General features: G+C 37.0%; 1 protein-coding gene across 3 annotated transcripts; it reads right to left on the bottom strand.

The window, feature by feature from the left end:
- Nucleotides 1–531: 531 nt before the first annotated feature.
- LOC113065115 (sialoadhesin-like) lies at nt 532–18,962 on the bottom strand. Of its 3 annotated transcripts, XR_003278935.1 has the most exons (10): nt 18,854–18,962; nt 18,569–18,689; nt 17,827–18,174; nt 17,513–17,743; nt 17,078–17,401; nt 16,700–16,909; nt 16,510–16,600; nt 16,361–16,411; nt 16,129–16,258; nt 15,429–15,663 (listed from the first exon to the last, which is right to left on the bottom strand). XR_003278935.1 is itself a non-coding variant. In XM_026236313.1 (9 exons), the coding sequence occupies exons 2-9, from the start codon at nt 18,615–18,617 to the stop codon at nt 668–670; spliced, it is 1,503 nt and encodes a 500-aa protein (XP_026092098.1). In that variant the 5' UTR covers nt 18,618–18,689; nt 18,854–18,962; the 3' UTR covers nt 532–667. The 3 variants fall into 3 exon arrangements, 2 of the variants coding, with proteins under 2 accessions (XP_026092098.1, XP_026092099.1); XM_026236313.1 differs by lacking the exons at nt 15,429–15,663; nt 16,129–16,258; nt 16,361–16,411; nt 16,510–16,600; nt 16,700–16,909 and adding exons at nt 532–859; nt 942–1,002; nt 2,745–2,832; nt 2,933–3,142; XM_026236314.1 differs by having other exon boundaries at nt 15,429–16,258.
- Between the last annotated feature and the right edge of the window lie 2,229 nt (nt 18,963–21,191).

The following is a 21,191-nucleotide window of genomic DNA, read 5'->3' on the forward strand; positions in this document are numbered from 1 at the left end:
TAGTAGTATAAGATTAACCACTTTGCTTACCAAGATTCACATGCTGACTTGCTGAAATATCAGAGAGAGAGTTTATTTAATATAGAATAATGATATTTATATCCATGCAAATGGTGAAATTTTGAAACAGCATTGCAGGCTACTTACCCACAAGGGCTATAGTCAAGGCCATGACAACAGTTCTCATGATCAGCGGTTGTGCAAAAACACCATGTCTGTTTTAAAGTCAAGCTTTTGCTGGCCAAATACTGATCTCTAAATGTATGATTAACCAGATTTTTAGCACAACCAACCAGTTGTGTTCCTACTCCTGCCAGCTCATTGATCTAACATTAGAATCCAGGGTAACTTGGACTTTAGTGCTTGACACTGATATAAAAATGAGTCAGAAATCAGAATCAGAGGCATTACCTTGAAGGCGTTCCTAAAAGTAATACTATGAATTTATTATTATTCATTTATTTTTATAGTTATTTTTATTTTATTGTTGCATGTAAACAAATGTCAAATATTGATATGCAATGTAATTATTTTATTGCGATAAAAAAGAGTGATACATGATCATGAGAAATCCACAGTGTATGAAATCAGTTGCCAAGGGCAATAGTCAATTATACCATTCAAACATGCCAAATACAATAACATACCAAATGCAATAACAATGTTGTTATTTGAACATCACAGTGGCATAATGGACATTGTCTGTGTCTGTATTGTCTGTTGGATATTCATCTGTGGGGATTGAAGATGGGTGTTTTGTTTTCAAATTAATGCCGGAATAATGAACGTCTTGATTGTCGGTAGCATCTGCTTTCTGCGTGAGGTCAGAGGATGCATTGTTATTGTGCACCGAGTCATACTGATGGGGAAGGACAGTGAAACAAAAGTCAGCATTATTAAAATGTAAAAATCTAATTCAATTTAGCTTCAGCCATCCTTACCTGAACCTCCTCCTCTCTCTTTTCAATCCTGTGGGTTTTAGACAAGGTACAGCTTCCCCTCCTTAAAGAAACAGACATTTAAATATATAGCATATTATGTGGTCCAAAACTGAGTCTGCTATTTTAGATTTTTCTAAATTTAATATATTTACAATTCACATTTGTGACTCGACACAGAAACCAGTGACACAAGTCGGCAGCACAACTTTCGAGCAAAATGAGAAAGAAGCGTTTTTTTTTTTTTCAAAATTGGTGATTTTCGTTCTTTTGCAGAATCTGTTAGTTGATTTCACAAAGAAGCCTCTCCATGTTTCAGATAGAAGTATTGGTATATTTAAAAGCGTACATGTTGTACAGGTTGAAATCAGCTTGTTTGTCGGAGATTCTAGCACGTAGTAGGGGCAGTTTCATAAGCCGGCTTTTGTTTCTTTTGTTATTGCCCCCGCTCTCCGAGGGAAGCGTGGCTACTTAGTATGCAGTGCTCTGGCCGGCTCTAGCTGATATCAAAATTCAATGAAGATGGACGCCACAAAGATGAACGCAGACGAGCTGAGCCGTGGCCGTTACACCGAAAATGTTTCGAAGTACTTCTTTGACAAGCAGGATGCTTATAAACAAGTGCTCACTGATTCTGAAGACGATCTGAGCGACGATGAAAGCAGCATAATAAGACTGTATAATATCCCTAATCTACAACTGAGCGAAGATGACGATGAGGAAGAATGTATTGGACTGGCGTCAGACGAGTTAGACCGTAAGATATCAGAGGCTATATTGAAAGTAACATTTGATGGGGATAAAGACAGAGAAATGGGGAAAATCCGTAACATTTACAGGCAAACAGACACACAGTGCAAACTTCGGAGATGGTTAAATCCACAAAGAAGACCCCGACAAAGAGAAAGTGTGCCCGAACGACTTTTCATTGGAGGCATCGAGATCTGCAAGAATGCTTTTGTTTCTTATGGGGTGAGTTTCCATAAACATTAAAGTTTGTCGTTTTGTGTTCATTATAAGAACATGTACACGTTATCTCATGTTTAGTCCATGTTTAGACCTTCCCATATCTACCTATTGTTATTAGCTAGCTCATCGGTTATCACAGAATCCTGTTAAAAAAGTCCTAATGCTACACAATGAAATCAATTCACCAAGTTTTAGGTAGAAAACCAGCAAATAACAAATAAAATTGGCATCAATATGTACTTTTTGTTTACATAAACATTAAAATAATAACATTCAAAATGATGGGCACATTTGAAAGATTAAATGTTTTTTATAAAAAGATAAAACTCACATATTTCAGCCTCTAAATCATTTTTATAAAAGTCAAAAAAGCTAAATTACTGACATTTACAACGCACATTCTCCTTTATTATTAATAGTATGCGTTCCGATTTTTCCCGTTGTGTCTGTCGTTGCTATGCAGGGGGTATGGCTTATCTAAATGAGATGTAAATGAGCCCCATTGTCACAAACTGCACAATCTTCAGAGGCTATTTTCTGCTTTTTGAGCTTTTTTGAGTGCCTACCTTCAATTGGCCACAACTTCTCCAAATATTATCAGATTTCCATGTGTTACACATCATTGGAAAACTTGGAGACTACACTTTCAGAATCTGGGAATAACTCAAAATGCCCCAGAACTGACTTGTGTCCCTACTTTCCGTGATTGGTCACATTTTCATTTTATTTGTCACATAAATTGTGGAAAATCTTAAATATTTATCTTTGTTTTTGCTCATCATCATTTTACTGTTTTTAATTGTTTTTATCCCAAAACTTAAACTAAAATGCACTGACCTATACCACAAGACTCCTATGAGTGCGAGAGCCAAAATCACACACAGTATGAATGCAGAGTTTCTTAACACTGAGCTCTCCTTATGGTCTGTACAACACAGAAATTAATCATCTGAATTTAAGATTAGTCACACAGACTGCAAAAATAATTTTGTATTAAACTACATGTATCAGGAGAGATGTGTTACCTCCTACATTACAGGAATACTGATGAAGCTCTTCATCGCTGACTGAGTCCAGGTACAGCTTGTTGTCTTTAGTGAATCCATCTGTTACCTGTCGTCCGTTCTTGTACCAGATGTAAGAGGTGTTTTTGTTCAGAGTGCATTTAGTTGAACAGATTAATATCACTTCCTGTCCCTCTGATATAATGTTTGGGCTTCTTGTTACCTGTGTATCTGAAAAACAGAATACTGTGATAAGTGCAACCACAGAAGTGGAATCCAAGATGGCAGTACTGTGTTTGTCTTGTCTGATCTGTTGATTTATAGTCTTCTTTTGATTATTTTACATGTTGAGAGTTTTATTCCAAGAAGGCGTTTAAAATCTGGGCTCTTTTTCGAACTGAGTCTGGATTAAGTTAGATTTGTTGTAACGGACTTTGAGCTACCTACAATCTGCTTTGTGTTGGGTGAAGCGTGCTTACTTGTTAACGTTACTCCACTTCGTGTCGTCACCCACCTCGCTTTCGCTTTGGGAAGCGTTTGCGTTAAACGACAGTGAATCAGACAGTTGGCTGTCCGGTTTTGCGCTGGGTGAAGCGTGCTTACCAGTTGCACAATTCCGTCTCGACATCTCATCAACACGTTGTTGCTTTGGAAAGCATCGGCGTTAAACAACAGCACGGAAAAGCACGTCATCTACTTGAAGAACCCCCGGATTCATAGATCATCTTGGCGGTGGGGATTTGGCCAGTTAAGGTCGGTGATGTTTCTTGCCTTAAACTCTTCAGCTGCTGATTGCCCGTAAACAAGACTCATATCTTCTACATTATCGCTCTGCTCCTTGCCCTTCTGTTGGGGTCGTGGAGCTGTCCGAGCGAGTTTAATTTGTCTCGGATTTAGTCTGAACGATTTTGGTTTCAAACGCTGGTAATATGAAGGTGTTGCTTTTCTGCACGGTAATCTTCATGCTTGGACTATGGGATTTACCAACAAAAACGGAAGAAAAAGCGATTCATTTCTCCATATGCTTCTTCCATCCAAATGTACGGACATTATTTTTATATTCCGGTCTGTTAGTAACTCCGTGTTAATGGACACAAGGACAAAGAACTCACTCATCTTTACTCTCATCCCTAAGATCTCTCTATCGGTCTCTCGAAATGATCAATGTACATCAAAAAATGTAAGGCAGCGATATCTGATAATGTTGCTGCTTTTGTTGGCCGGTATTAATCCAAATCCTGGTCCAGTGGGAGTTGTTTTAACTCCTTTAGATTTTTCAAATAGAACAGGCCTTGGCATTGTACATCTAAATGTTCGTAGCCTGTTGCCAAAATTAGATCAAGTACAAATATGGGCCAAGACGACTAAAGCAGATGTCTTTTATTATTGGGTGAATTGAATTGGAACTGGCTGACCTCAAATTCAGGTCAGTTCAAAGCATATTGTGATTCTGTGAACTTTACTCAACTCATTGATTCACCAACACGGCCAAATCATAAGAACTCAAGCAAGTCCACTTTATTAGATCTTATACTAACAAATAAACCCCATAAATATACCTATTCAGGGATTTTCCCTGATGATGTCAGTGATCATTGCACTATAGCGGTTATAAGAAATTGTAAAATTCCCAAAGTAAAAAAGGAACTTTAAATTGTTTGATATTCAGGGGTTTCTGCATAAGACTGGGACAGACTGTTTTTATTGCCTGATGTGTCCATTGCATGGCAGTATTTTCACACTTTATTCTTGAAGATTGTGAATAGACATGTACCTGTTAGGATTTTTAGAGTAAAAGGCCGCGAAAATCCATGGTTTTCAAATGAATTATCTGAACTCCTTCATGAAAGAAATTTGGCTTGGGCCATTGCGAGGAATTCAGATACAGAAAGAGACTGGGTAGCATTTAGGGTATTGAGAAACAAATGCACAGCTCTTGTATGAAGATCTAAATCTGACTATTATCTAAAAGAAACCTCACAAAATCTGAATAATCCTATACAATTTTGGAAAACCAACAAATCACTTTCTCCCTCCACGTTATCGAATGATTTTCCTAACCAAATTTTAGTAAAAGATAGTCTCATTAATAATAAGACGGATATGGTAAATATTTTTAATAAGCACTTTATTTCTTCAAGTTCTATTTTCAAAGAAATCCCTATGAGCGTTATACCAAATCCATCTTTTCTGAGAGAAGATAGTCCGACCTTTAATTTTTCTCCAATTTCAAGAAGTGAGGTTTTAAAAGGTCTAATAAATTTAGACATCAAGAAGTCTGCAGGGCCTGATGAAATTGAGCCATATTTTTTTAAATTAGCTGCCGAGATCATTGCTGGCCCATTAGCTTATATTTTTAATTTATCGTTGGAACAGAATATTATTCCTGATGTTTGGAAATCTGCTTTGGTTGTACCCCTGTTGAAAGGTGGTGATCCAACCATTTTAAATAATTATAGACCATTTCGATTTTAGAATTTTAGAATCTATTGTTACCGAACAGCTAAAGGAATTTTTAATTAACAATAGCATTTTTTCTAGGTTTCAGTCTGGTTTCAGAAAAAATCATAGTACAGTAACTGCTACTATGAAAGTTTTAAATGACATTACCTGCGCCCTAGATACTGGAAGATCTTGTGCTGCAATGTTTATTGATTTGACCAAAGCTTTTGATACGGTCAATCATGGTATTCTTTTGTCGCGTTTACATTATATTGGTCTTTCTGAAACCGAATTAGGTTGGATTAGGAACTATTTAAAGAATATGTGTCAAAGAGTGCAAATTAAGGGGTCTCTTTCTGATAAGCTCACCATTGAATCTGGTGTGCCACAGGGGTCCATTTTGGGTCCCCTGTTGTTTACATTATATATTAACAATCTTGGTGATAATCTATCAGACGCAAGTATTCATTTATATGCCGACGATACCATTATTTACTGTTTTGCATCTTCTATTGACAATTGCATTTTAAAGTTGCAGAAAGCATTTGAATTAGTTCAGCGTAACCTATTTTCTTTAAAATTAGTCCTGAATGATAAGAAAACTAAATACATGGTCTTTTCTAGGAAACACAAGTCTGATTTTTCTCCCACACCTCTTTACACTCTGCAAGGTAAAAGTATAGAACTGGTCTCCTCTTACAAATATCCAGGGTTTGTGCTGGAAGAGGACTTATCATTTAAATTACATGTTAAACAACTGTTGTCTAAGTTAAGGTTGCAGCTGGGGTTTTATTTTCGGAATAGTGCATGTTTTTCACAGTCAGCCAGGAGAAAGTTGGTGGAATCTACCTTCTTACCTATTTTAGATTATGGAGATGTTTTTTACAGAAATACCACTAAAGCTCTCTTACAATCATTAGATTCTGTTTATCACTCTGCTCTAAGATTTATAACTTGCACAAAATATCACACTCATCATTGTGCACTGTATGAAATGGTAGGTTGGCCTTCACTTCATATAAGAAGGTACAAGCACTGGCTCATACTTGTGTATAAGGCATTAGTTGGCCAGCTTCCTCAATATATGAATAGTCTATTAACTTTTAATAGTCAAGGGTATAATCTACGTTCAAGTAGATATGTTCTTTTAAATGTTCCTTTAATGAAGACAGAGTTTGGAAAAACTGCTTTTATTTATAGCGCATCAGCTGCTTGGAATGAGATCCAAAGATCATTGAAACTTGATGTACTTATTTCAATTAATGAGTTCAAGTTATATCTCAACCAAACATTCAAATCTGTCTGTACTTGCTCTTAACGTTTAATCTTGTTGTAATGCTGTATATGTGTGTGTTGTGCAACTTGTTTTTTGTAGTTATTGTGTGCTGCTACCTTGGCCAGGGCTCACTTGTAAATGAGATATTTATCTCAATGTGATTATTTCCCTGGTTAAATAAAGGTTTAATAAAAAAAAAAGTAAAGCTGAGTTTAACATTGAGTTTGAGTGACATAGTAAACAAAAACTTGATAAAATGACACTGTGATCTGTCTGGATTTAAAATTTTAACATTCATTATTGATCAAATTCATTATGACCAGTTAGTTACCTGTCACAGTAAGAATGACTCCAGGTGATCCAGAGTAATTGCTGTTTGTCATGTTAGTGATGATCCTGAATAGATATTCTCCAGAGTCACTGATCTTGAGCTCTTTGATTCTCAGTTTGTTCTCCACATACTCCACACGACCAGCAAACTGATGCTCCTCACGCAGATCCTTGAAGTCACCAGATGGGTAATGCCAGAATGTTTTATTTACATTATAACCAGAGGGATGTGTGTGTGTGCTGGAAATGTCTACTGTTGAGCCGACCAAAGCACAGACTCTTCTAGAGGAGTAAGTCACATCCCAGCATCCACTCTTAGAAATGCCTGAAAGAGACACAGATTACTGCTGTGAAACTCACAGTTTAATTTAATCTGTTTAAATATACACATGTATGAACAAACAGCACCACGCTGTGTGTATTATTTGACACTCACACACAGAAGAGGAGGGATGTTCATAATGTGGATATAGATTACAGGAAAAGCTGCCAGCATCTCTGCTGACTGACACAGACATGTAGGTGGACTTGGTATGTGTGAAATACTGTCCATTCTTCATCCAGCGATAACTAACTTCAGAGGTGAAATCACAGGAAGAATCACAGATCAGTTTTACTATCTCATCTTTCAGGTCTATAGATGCAGGATTCAACCTCAGCTGCAGGACTGAATAGAGTAAAGATTAAGAAATCTTCATCACATGTCAAATGAAAACAGCTGAAGTGTTCAGAATCTGGACTCAGTTTCACCTGTGACTGTTAGATTGACGGCCGCTGAGCTGAGATGTTTAACTCCATCCTTCATGATGAACATGAGCTGATATTCTCCAGAGTCTGTCTCTCTCACGTCTGATATTGTGAGCGTTGAATAGTTGCTTGAGATCTCATCTTTCACCCGTCCTGAGTAATCTGAGTCTAAAGTCAAATCTTCAGGTTCATTGTATTTTCTCCAGTTTGTACTTTGTTTCTCAATGAACCAGAAAACAGATTTGATGTTGAAGCTGGAGTAAGAGCACCTCAGTGTCACTTCTGTCCCCTTCACAGCACAAATACTCTGTTGACTACAGGTCACAGTCAGGCGGTCTAATGTTACAGGGCCTGAACAAGAACATTTTATTGAGATGAAGCTTACATACAGTCAGATGAGAGATCTTTACTGCAACAATCCAGTGTTCATACTAGCAAATATGACTGCATCCAAAGCAAAGACGAATCTGCTGCTGAGATATATGTTTACACCCAATCCATTTTTAATGAGTAAAAGTATAAAGTCATGTAAAGTAATTAAGATCAACATTCAGACAGACATTCAGCCCTACTGGACATTTAGTTAAACTGACCTCAAATGATTAAACTGTTTGAAAATACAGAGCAATAATGATCGAAATAAATCAAAATAACCACTCTTGGAAAATGTTGAAGATTATTCGAGACACATTTAAATAAAAACATTACAGAGGAGAAAAACACAGTAATGCTCAAACCTGGAATGAGCAGCAGCAGGATCAGCGATGAGAGACTGGAGTTCATCATCATTCACTTCACTTCACTTCACTTCACTTCGATGATCTTCACTTTGTGTAAATTCACATATACAATGAAAGACAGAGAGCTGCTCATCCTGAAAAAGGAAACTCGGCGAGTTTCACTGTGACTTGAAGTGTCAATACAGTTTAGAAGATTCATCAGTCTATCCTAGTTCATACTACCCATGAAAGTTAGGGAAACAGTAACATTTTACTCCAGATGACATTTTAAATGCAATCAAATATTAGCTTTTTCTACATTGCATGCTGTTGTTCTCTGATGTTAGGTGCTGTTTCTTCTATCTGTTGAATAAATCGTTACAGACTTTCTGTTGACTTTACTTCCTTCCTGTTTCTTAGTGACACACTAGGGCAAAAGAGATGTTATAAATGTATTTATATATATATATATATATATATATATATATATATATATATATATATATATATATATATATATATATATATATATATTTTTTTTTTTTTTTTTTAGAGAAAGGAGATGCTTGCTCCTCAAAAATGTTTACCGTCAGACTAAACTCAGGAATTTAATATTAGCTGTTATGTTACATGAGCTCTTTAAATTAAACCTTGAGATATTTTGCTATTTTTCTATTAGTAGTTTATTCTTTTATGTAAGTAATTTCCAATCAAGATGAAACAGACAAAGGCTTGTCTGAAATGTAGTGCCTGCAGTGGGGTGATTCTATGGGGAATTGAGACCACTAGTGGACACCCAGGGAACACAGACCAGACACTTTGACATTACCCCCCCCCCCCCCCCTTTAAGGAACCAGCTACCAGATGCTCCTCAGAACACAAAAACAAACCAAAGAACAAAGAGACCAGGAGGGAGGTGGACTGGTGGAGGATCGGGGGAGGGACGGAGGGCCAGGTCCATAGAGGGGAACAGAAACAGGAAGTGAAAAAAAAAACAACAACAAAAAAACAAAGAGACCAGGGTGGATTGGAAGGTTCAGGGGCCCAGGGCAGTGCCGACAGAGTGGGAATCCAGGATGGAGCAGGTAGAACTGGAGCCCGCCGGGACGGTGTAGGCGTAACTGGAGCCCGCCTATTGCAGCACAGAGGACCACGACAGCCGAGCAGATGAGACAGAAGCCCCCCAGGGCGGAGCAGAAGAACACCACAGCCATCCGGACGAGACAGAGGCCCACCAGGGCCGAGCAGAGGACCATGACAGCTGAGCAGACGAGACAGAAGCCTGATTCGACTCTGGAGGGTCAGCAGGGACCTGGTCAACGGGGACCTGACTCAACTCTGGAGGGACCATGGGGACCTGACTCGACTCTTTGAAATCAGCGGGGACCTGGTCATTGGGGACCTGACTCGACTCTGGAGGGTCAACACAGAGACACAGGCCTAGAGTCGGCCATCATGTCTGGAGAGACAGGTGTGGCTGGAGTATCCCATTGAGAACGATGGTGTAGGTACCTGGTGAACCCCCAAAAGTCCAGGATCTCCAGCCCCTTCATCTCCCACTCAGGCAGAGGGTCATGCAGGTAGACGTTAAATAGGTCTTTAAGTGCCTCATCATTATACCCCAGTATAATGGAGAGTTTGAGCCAAACCACTCACCTCACTCCCCTTTTGACGGAGGGTGGTTAGATTCAAAAGTCTCCCCATCCGGTCCTCTGGTGGCTGGGGAACAGATATGAAATACCACACTGCTGGTAGTCCAGACAGGCAATATAAACAAAAGCAGTCCAAAAACAAGAACACTAGGGAACACGATAAATCAGGGTGACATAAACCAAGGACTCCATGAAACTATACAAACCGGTAAACTATGTGAAAGTGGGGAAAGCTGAGTGCAATTACAGGTGTGCAATTAACAGTGATGAAACGGACAAAGGCTTGTGGGAAATGTAGTGCCTGCAGTGGGGTGATTCTTGAGACCACTAGTGGACACCCAGGGAACACAGTTCAGACACTGTGACAATATGGCCATGAAATGAGAATCAGGCCACCTAATAAATTTGACACAATGTTTTAAGGCATTTTATTTATTTATTTTTAATTACAATTAAACCACATCAAATATTATTCTTTCTTTTTTGACAAACCTACATTTCAAATGATTTTCCCCCAAGATATTCATTCTCCGATTGGAACTGGTCTTATTTGGTGGCCTGATTCTCATTTCATGGTGTATTGATCACATATTTAACAGACTTATTAAAGTAGCATGAACCTTATATTGTATATAGGTTTTAATGGTGTAGGTATTGTCTACCACAGGACATCAGGAGTCTAGTGTGGTGTGCGTTTTACATTAAGTTTGATCTGTGCTTTTTAAGCGCACTTAAATATTCTCAGGAGCCTCTGTGACCCCAGAAGTCTCTCACATGTGTTCTTTCATTCCAGCACAGTTTACAACTCAACAGGTATCCAAACAATGCTTGTCATGGTGACATGTCTGTAGTTTAACAAAACTTTTTCAATAGTCCGGAACTTTATGGGGGTTGGTGTCTACAAAGTCATAAAATCTCTCTTCAAAGACCAGCACACAAAGTGGATATATCACATATTGTAACTTTCTACATATATTTTCAGTAGATAACCAATAGTATATTGACAGTAGGATAAAGGACTGTTCACAACACGCTGATAAAGGACTGTTCAGAAAGGTCTGATAAAGAACAATAAGTTAAGAAATAGATCAGCATGTCAGATTTTTGAGTAGGAGAACATTATAGGACACTAGGAAAACTCTAAGATATGGCCCCTTTTTTATTTAGGCTTTTGAGCAGTAAAATTACTTGAAGTAAAGCTAAGTACAAGTTTATTTTAAAATGATAAACTAAGATTTAAACAGGTACTGTTGAATAAAAATCATAATTTGGGTTAAATTGAAAGTAAATAAGTAATAAATTTTATTTAGAACATTTAAGATTTAATCTAAACAATCATTCAATTTTGAAAGATCTTATTTAAACTCTTATGATCTGAAGATTCAATCTGGAAAAGGGTTAACAGACTACATCTGAGATAATTTGGTCTAACTCCCCCCTTACCAACCCCTCTCTGAGTGGGCCCATCAGTTTTACCATCCCTGGGAGGACCTGCCAGGTTTTGGTTAAGATTCAAATTAAAGTTTTTATTTTGTAAATCACTCATCCATGTTTTCAACATCCTTACGTAATGTCATTTTAGTAGTCTCTTAGTACTCTTAAAAATTTAAGTTATAATTTTTTTTTTCAATTCAAGTTTATTTGTATAGTGCTTTTTACAATACAAATCGTTACAAAGCAACTTTACAGAAAATTATGTTTCTACAATATTTAGTAGTAGCTAGTAGTTTGTGCACTTTTGACAGGATTTTAGAAAAAATAAAAATAAATAATAATAATACAAGACGTTGTGACCTAAAATGACCTAAAATTATATTAAATGTTTATTTTATATATTGTGTTATATATAATTAGTTTTATTTGCTACTATCTTCTTTAAAAGAATGGAATAGTGTGTTTTATAAGATCAATAAGCTTAAATAAATGTTGAATATACAGTACAGACCAAAAGTTTGGACACACCTTCTCATTCAAAGAGTTTTCTTTATTTTCATGACTATGAAAAATGTAGATTCACATATAAAAAACTAATTGTACAAATTGTGTCTTATTTTTCCAAATAAAGTGGAATAGCAGATAGTTAATCATTTTAATAGTCTTTTTTTAATTAACATTAAAGGGGGGGGTGAAATGCTATGTCATGCATACTGAGTTTTTTACACTGTTAAAGAGTTGGATTCCCATGCTAAACATGGACAAAGTTTAAAAAATTAAGTTGTACATTTGAAGGAGTATTTTTGTTCCAAAAATACTTCTTCCGGTTTGTCACAAGTTTCGGAAAGTTTTTTTCGAGTATAAGCGGAATTTCCTTATATGGGTCCTGAGGGCACGTCTGCCGGAAGAGCGCGCGCTCCCGTATAGCAGAGCAGAGAGAGCACAACAGACTTCACTGATCAGAGCGAGAGCGTCGCAGAAAGTCACAAAAGGAGTGTGTTTTTGGTTGCGAGGGCAAGACAACCCTGCACAGATTACCAAAAAAAAAAACAGCATTAAGGGACCAGTGGATGGAGTTTATTTTTACAGAGCATCAATGGAGTTGTGCAAGTGTTTGTTTTGTTCCATGCATTTCGAAGATTCTTGTTTTACAAACAAGGCCCAGTTTGACGCCGGATTTGCACATTGTTTATTTCCTAAGGATGATGCAATCCCAACGTGTGTTGGAATCGCAGGCGGTGAGTAAAACTGCTTAAAATATCTCTGCTTCCTTGTTAGTGCGTCTGCCTCCCATGCCGGAGACGCGGGTTCGAGCCCCGCTCGGAGCGAGTGCGAGGAGCGTCAGAAAGGACCCGGGAGAGAGGGGTTACATAACATGTACATGCTCTCGTTCAGTTTCAGCCTCGGGATCTGATTCTGGATCATAAATAAACGGCTGAATCTGACTGTTAGCCATGGTTTGTTTTGGATGATGGTTTTTCCCTCACGGTAATGTCACAACTTCCAAACGCTCTCAACGCAATAGCCTACTCACGCTTGTGATTCTTTAGCTCCGCCCACACGTCCCGCCTCCAGCGGCTCGTGTTTTTCCGAAAAAAATCGGCACAGACTATTCTTCTCTTATAAATATAATAAAACTAAAGACTTTTTGGAACTATGAAGGTCCTGTACTACTCTGTAGGTACTCAAGATTAACAGGATATTGAGCGAAAACAAGCATTTCACCCCCCCTTTAAGGGAAAAAGCTGGAAAAACTAGGCGTGCTTCAATTATCCAAAACATTTGGATCCTGATTAGGCTTAGGTATAAGACAAATGAGTCCTTGTTTCAGTGAGTCCGCCAGTTCAACATAGTTTACACACTTAGTAAGGGCTTCATAAAGAAGATACTTTCCCAAAGACTTAAAAAAATTCAAATGGAAAGCCATCCGGTCCAAGTGATTTATTGTGTGGCATTCTTTTTACTATGTTATAAAGATCATCTATAGTAAAGGGTTCCTCATAAAGATCTCTATTGTGGTCATTATTTTTAGGAATCACAGAATTAACTATATGAAAAAATAAAGATGAGGCATCAAGTTTAAAAGAAAAGGTGTATAGATTTAGATAAAAATTAGAACAGATCACGGAGGAGTCATTAGATAGTGTATTATTAATATATAGAGCGAACGTCCTTTTATTACTTTTACGTTTTTTTCTCTAGGGTTGAAAAAATAAGCAGTTTATTTTTTTTTTTTTACTTGAGCCATTTTACTCTCGATCTAATAAATGTGCCCCTTGCTTTCTCTAAAAATAAATCATCCAGACTGCTTTGTAAAGTATAAAGAGATTCATTGTCATCTTCTCCAAGGTTAGGATTCTTCAAAATTTCACTCATCTTTCTAATTAAATCTGTAACTTCCTTATTTTTAATAGACGTTCTATTTTATTTTAATTTTCTTTCAGAATTTTACAGATAATTTTCTACATTCAAATTTAAATAGTGCCCATTTAGAAGTGGCTGACATATTAGCCTGAGACTTCACACTTTCCGCAATTTCCCTAATCTGTAAAAAAAAAAGAAGTAAAAAATTACTATTTTACGTCCATTAAGCAGGGCTAACTGTTCTTCTTCGCTTAGATTTATCATAGGAAAAAAATAATACGAATTGCTGCATGATCTTTTAGAGCTGATGTCAAATATGAAATGAAAGAGTCTGATATTAGCCACAGGTCAAAACGAGATTTATTTTAGAAAGATCATATTTAAACCAAGTGTACATGGGGCTATCAGGGTTTAAATATCTATGTGCATCATTCAGGTTCAGACATCTACATAACTTTCCTATTAAGGGGGTTAATGCAGTTATACACAGATCTAGACGGAAATCTATCAGCAACAAAATCTGGTGCTTCATTGAAATCTTACCTCATGAACTAGAGTTTTGACAGAAAGAAACAGAGCTCCCCCACTGCCAGAACTTTTCATCGTTCACACAAGAGTGTGTCTCTTGCAGAAAATAAACATCCCTTTTTCAGGGATTTACAAAACAAAAATAAAGCTTTTTGTCTTTGTTTAAGTACTTTTTCGAGGTTCTCAACCTTTGATTGCAGAGAAAGCATCTTCCCCATCACGTCTCCCACTTGTCTATTCATGGCTTCAAGTGAGCAGGTAAGCTTGGAGATTGAAGAGGTGTTTTCCTTCACAGAGGCCTCGATGGACTGCAGCTTTACCAACGATTCTTTTTGTAACTTGCTGACCTTTTTGATTGTCGCTTCATATCTTTATGTCATTCGCTGTTTGCAGAAGCCTCAACAGAGGCTGTATCCATATCTTCGTCCATGTTTGTAGCAACCAAGCTACTTTACTCAGGCGTAGAAAGTAACAAAAAACTAAAAAAGGGTCCCTAAATCATTAACGACAGTCTTAAAAGAGTATGGTGAACTTCCACCACAAGATATAGAAAAGATTGGTCATTGGCACTCTACCAACTCTACCAGGCCATTTACACAGATCACAGCACTGTTTCCGCCAAAATTATAAGAACACACAAGGTGTTTTTCTGCTTATTAAAAACAGTTTTTACTAATTTAGCAGTTTTTTTTTCACACAAAAGTCCTGGTCACACCAAGAACTATAAAATCGCTGACAATGACTTGGAGAATGTTTTCAGTAAAATGTTATTGCAAACATTTCCACTTGTTATTTTTTATGTTATTTGTTTTATTTGTTTTTATATAGATGTGGAATAAATAAATAATTGTGTGTTAAGCAATTTTAAAATAATTTTAAGAATAAATAATTTAATATGTGTATTATATTTCATATTGACAATGATGTCATTTCCGGCAAGACCCGTTAGTCTTTTGTGAAGCAGTATTGAAGCATTAACATTTTTCCAGTTAATTTTGGTCAGGAATAGATGACAGGAAGCAAAATGCAAGTAACAATTTATTGACAGGAAAATAATGTAAGACTTTGGCTGATGGCAGGTAGCACAGGGACCTCGATGGACAGCACAGGACAGGTGAGATGGTTAGTAGAGTGCGCTGGTGAAAGATAATGAAAGATCCAGATGATGTTGTAATCCACAGCGAAACACGGAACCGGAACAAACCCACAAAGATTAAAACGCTGAACAGCAGGGAGAGACAGTCATGCAGCACGGAGGACCTCAAAAAACAAAACAAAACAAAAAAAAAACGATCTGACAAACAAGAGATGAAAGAGAGTGCATTAAATAGTCTGTGGGAATGACATGCAGTTGCCCACACCCCCACATCAACAATCAGCGTAACAACATCAACATGAAACGAGCAGGAAACAATGCAATCATGAACCGTGAAAATTTTGTTATTAAACTTTACCTAAAGAAAGTTTATGGACTACTGAATATTATTTGTGTTCAAATCACACATAAAGAAGACATATTATAATTTAAATGTATTGCTATCGCATAACATATGAAAGTGTTCACTCATACCGAATAAAGAAAAAATAAGATAATAAATCAACAGAACAGAAAAGCCACTCCTTTTCTTTTCAATCCTTTTTTTTGTGGAAGGGGACTTTGTTAAAAAACAGTTTGAAGTCTGAAGAAAGGCTCATATTATGAATAAATCTGAGCATTAGACTAACAATCAGTGATGTAGATGCTGACAGTTCTCTCTGTTGCTAGGTGATGATGTCACAATGGAAGATCACAATGACATCACTCCAGCAGCTCTGATTGACAGACAGCAGATGTACAGATGTAGAACATCAGATTCTGATACAGACAAACACAAAAACATTAAATACATTAAAACCAATGTTGCTGCCATTGCATCTTTTATATTATAGCGGATTATCTATATACATAACTTCTCACCTTCACTTGTGTTCTTGGTTTGGTTTTGAAATATGCATTTTGATGAAAAACCTTTTGAATTAAAAATAAAAAAATTTACAATCTGAATTAATTTTGATATATTGACTCTATGTCATGTAGTTGTGAATTTAACTAAATATTTTACTCACCACATCCACAGAGCTGCTATTATGAGAAACTGAGGTAAAAACACCAGCAGAGTGACTGTATAATGTCTGAACGCTGTGCTGTCCACTGGATCTTCACAACACAGAGAAGTGAATCATGACTATCAGAGAAACCATCTGAACTCATCAAACATTTCACACTGAAGCACATGTATCATGAGAGATGTGTTACCTCCTACAGCACAGGAATACTGGTGAAGCTCTTCATCACTGACTGAGTCCAGGTACAGCTTGTTGTCTTTAGTGAATCCATCTGTTACCTGTCGTCCGTTCTTGTACCAGATGTAAGTATGTTTGTCGTCCAGAGTGCATTTAGTTGAACAGTTTAATATCACTTCCTGTCCCTCTGATGTAACGTCTGGGCTTCTTGTTACCTGTGTATCTGATAAACAGAATTGAAGTAAAGCTGAGTTTAACAATGAATTTGAGTGACATAGTAAACAAAAACTTGATAAAATAGCACTGTAATCTGTCTGTGAACAGTTTCCTGCCATTGGTGGCTTTAAAATCTTATCATTCACTCTTGATCAAAATCATTATGATCAGTAACCTGTCACAGTAAGAATGACTCCAGGTGATCCAGAGTATTTGCCGGTTGTCGTGTTAGTGATGATCCTGAATCGATATTCTCCAGAGTCACTGATCTTGAGCTCTTTGATTCTCAGTTTGTTCTCCACATACTTCACACGACCAGCAAACTGATGCTCCTCACGCAGATCCTTGAAGTCACCAGATGGGTAATGCCAGAATGTTTTATTAACAGTATGACGAGAGGGATGTGTGTATGTGCAGGAAATGTCTACTGTTGAGCCGACCAAAGCACAGACTCTTCTAGAGGAGTAAGTCACATCCCAGCAGCCACTCTTAGAAATGCCTGAAAGAGACACAGATTACTGCTGTGAAACTCACAGTTTAAATTAATCTGTTTAAATATACACATGTATGAACAAACAGCACCACGCTGTGTGTATTATTTGACACTCACACACAGAAGGGGAGGGATGTTCACGATGTGGATAAAGATAACAAAAAAAGCTGCCAGCATCTCTGCTGACTGACACAGACATGTAGGTGGACTTGGTATGTGTGAAATACTGTCCATTCTTCATCCAGTAATACCAAACTCCAGAGGTGAAATCACAGGAAGAATCACAGATCAGTTTTACTATCTCATCTGTCAGGTCTATAGATGCAGGATTCAACCTCAGCTGCAGGACTGAATAGAGTAAAGATTAAGAAATCTTCATCACATGTCAAATGAAAGCAGCTGAAGTGTTCAGAATCTGGACTCAGTTTCACCTGTGACTGTTAGACTGACGGCCGCTGAGCTGAGATGTTTAACTCCATCCTTCATGATGAACATGAGCTGATATTCTCCAGAGTCTCTCTCTCTCACGTCTGATATTGTGAGCGTTGAATAGTTGCTTGAGATCTCATATTTCACCCGTCCTGAGTAATCTGAGTCTAAAGTCAAATCTTCAGATTCATTGTATTTTCTCCAGTTTGTACTTTGTTTCTCACTGAACCAGAAAACAGATTTGATGTTGAAACTGGAGTAAGAGCACCTCAGTGTCACTTCTGTCCCCTTCACAGCACAAATACTCTGTTGCCTACAGGTCACAGTCAGGCGGTCTAATGTTACAGGGCCTGAAGAAGAAAATATTACTGACATGAAACTTACATACAGTCAGATGAGAGATCTTTACTCCAACAATCCAGTGTTCATACTAGCAAATATGACAAAAATAATAGTGCATCCAGACTGATGAATCTGCTGCTGAAATATATGTTTACATCCAATCTATTTTTAATGAGTAAAAGTATAAAATCATGTGAAGTAATTAAGATCAACATTCAATCTGACATTCAGCCCTATTGGACATTTAGTTAAACTGACCTCAAATGATTCAACTGTTTGAAAATACAGAGCAATAGTGATCAAAGTAAATCTAAATAATCACTCTTGGAAAGTGTCAAAGATAATTGGAGACATTTAAATAAAAACATTACAGAGGAGAAAAACAGACATTAATGCACAAACCTGGAATGAGCAGCAGCAGCAGGATCAGCGATGAGAGACTGGAGTTCATCTTCACTTCACTTCACTGATATTCACTTTGTGTAAATTCACATACAAAATGAAAGACAGAGAGCTGCTCGTCCTAAAAAAGGAAACCCAGTGAGTTTCACTGTGACTTGAAAGGTCAATACAGTTTAGAAGATTCATCAGTCTGTTATCATAGTTCATGCTGCTCTACTAAAATCATGAAAACTGTAACATTTTACTCTTGATGACCTTTTAATTGCAATCAAGTATTAGCTTTACCTAGATCACATGCTGTTGTTCTCTGATGTTAGTTGCTGTTTCTACTGTCTGTTGAATAAATCGTAACAGACTTTCTGTTGACTTTACTTCCTCCGTGTTTCTTACTGACACACTAGCGCAAAAGAAAGTTATTTTTTATTTTATTTTTTTTATTTTACAGAAAGGAAATACTTACTCTTCAGAAAATGTTTACTTTCAAACTCAACTCATGTTTCAGGAGCTCTTTAAAATTAAACATTGAGATATTTTGTTATTTTATATATGTTTTTTTTTTTTTTTTTTTTTCCCGGACGCGTCGGACGCGTCTGACAGAAACGGTTCTTGACTCGTGAACGAGTCAATGTTTTGTTCGTTATCTGGCTCGGCTCGGTGTTCATCTTCACAGCAGTTCAGTCAGTGTACTGTTTGAGTGCATGAATTACTCCGGGATATTGGTTTGTTTGAAAAGTTTTAAACAGACAGTTCCGGTGCGCTGCTCAGCGGCTGCACTGCGTTTCAGTATACTGTTTTCGGTTTGTTTGTTTGTCTAATGTCAAGTAAGTCCGGGTAGGGACTTGTAGGGGAAAGATGAAGGCTAAGAAAAACGTACCCTTGATTTGGATTTTTTGGATGATCAGTTGCTACTTAGTCCCATTGGGGACATTGTAGCGACGTGGTCAGCTGGTCTTCAGATAACTTTTAATATTATTGCACTAGATGTATTATTATTATTAAGATACCATTTGAACAGCATATTCTTTGGGAAATATACAAAAAAATTAATCAAGCATGTTAAAATAATTATATATGCCATCAGTTTAAGAACAATAAAATAAACAATTTACTTAGCAAATGGTGATAATGTTTGTTAATGAAAGAGAGTACGGGACAAATTAACATTTAAACCTTAAACTAGCAGGGCACGTCACTTTCTGAGTGAAGTGCGCGACGTGCGCGTGCCCGTCATTTTGTAACGGTCAACTTCCAGTGGACGGACACGGAGGAAAGGTAAGTCCTATAAATCTACTTTTATTCATAGATTTTAACTGATATAACGTTTAAATGCCATCAAAGAGGAGTAGTGTTTTGTATTTTTGTAGGTTTTCTCTTTCAATTTAATAAATAAATGCTCTGTTTGGTTAATTAGCTCAAAAGCAGTCTCAGAGGTGGTCTAAGGTAACGGTAACTGTTAAAATCGAATATAACCTTACCTGTTTTAAATTATTTGAAATTTATCACTATAAACTATACAGTGTTAACTCTCTAATAATAAATTTTTTAACCGTAGTAACGTTAATTAGTTTGTTTGAATGCCTGCTGCTCGAGCTTGATGATGCTCATGCTATCCATGCTGTGAACTTGAATATAAACCGATAGAACGTTAAATATAAAGTTTAACGTTAATTAGACCGAGGCTGCCGAAATCATGTTCAGTGTAACGTTATGTGGGATTTTATTTATATATATAATTATTAACCATTTTTTTTTGCATTTCTTCACAGTAGAAGCAAACAATGATTACTGGATATATATTTTTAAAGGTGATAATTGTAAAATATTGAAGCATTGTTCTTAATAATTTTTGCCTATTTTTTGATAAAGGGAAGAAAATAATACATTTTCAACTGTTGCCTTGATTATTCTTTGGCATCTTTTGTCAGGATTCCTGTAAACAAATTCTCTTTTTACTTTTTAATATTAAACTTATGTTTTTTGAAGGGGGTTTCTGTTGCAATTTTGTTTGTTTTCGCTTAGTTACTGTACCTCTATGCAATTTTTTTTTTCACGTTTTTTTACTTTCATTGTTTTCATAGTGGAATAAACTTGGCACTGTTCTGGGCACTACCAAGTGGCGGCACTATTTTTTAAACAACAGGTAGAGGAATCAAGTGAGTTCCCCAAAGGCCCTGACATGCACTAGATAATCAAATAAAAAAATATAGTTCAGCCAATCAGAAAATTGTATCTGGGTAAGATTTTCACAAGCTCGTGTGCAGCACAGATTCAGACGCTCGCTGAAGTAGGTAACGTAATGGTTACAGAAGAGGACAGCGGCTGTCACATTTTAAATGATTTACATCTCACCGAACTAATTTCTACAGATTGATCATCGTGGGAGAAGAACATCCTATGAATACAGAAAGTCATATCACCATTGCTGGGGAATATGTGTCCAGACATATATGCCCCCCCCCCCCACTCAGTTTTTGACTTGCCAAAACAACGACCCCGATTTTCACTATATGATTTAAATGAATTTTACATTTTTCAAAACTGTCTAAGATATATTTTGGTCTGATGGTTATTATGACCCCAACACGCATGCGATTTTGGCCATTGAATGTGGTCGGCCGTAGCG

Source organism: Carassius auratus, chromosome 47 (genome assembly GCF_003368295.1).
Source record: "Carassius auratus strain Wakin chromosome 47, ASM336829v1, whole genome shotgun sequence".
Lineage (NCBI taxonomy): Eukaryota > Metazoa > Chordata > Actinopteri > Cypriniformes > Cyprinidae > Carassius > Carassius auratus.

Excerpts from the sequence above, each read along its gene's own strand:
- LOC113065115 (XM_026236313.1), bottom strand. The coding sequence starts at position 18,617 with ATGAACTCCAGTCTCTCATCGCTGATCCTGCTGCTGCTGCTCATTCCA. Across the intron at positions 17,744-17,826 it reads CGTCAGTCTAACAGTCACAG|TCCTGCAGCTGAGGTTGAAT; the intron begins GTGAAACTGAGT and ends TACTCTATTCAG. Across the intron at positions 3,143-17,077 it reads AGTCATTCTTACTGTGACAG|ATACACAGGTAACAAGAAGC; the intron begins GTTACTGATCAT and ends TCTGTTTTTCAG.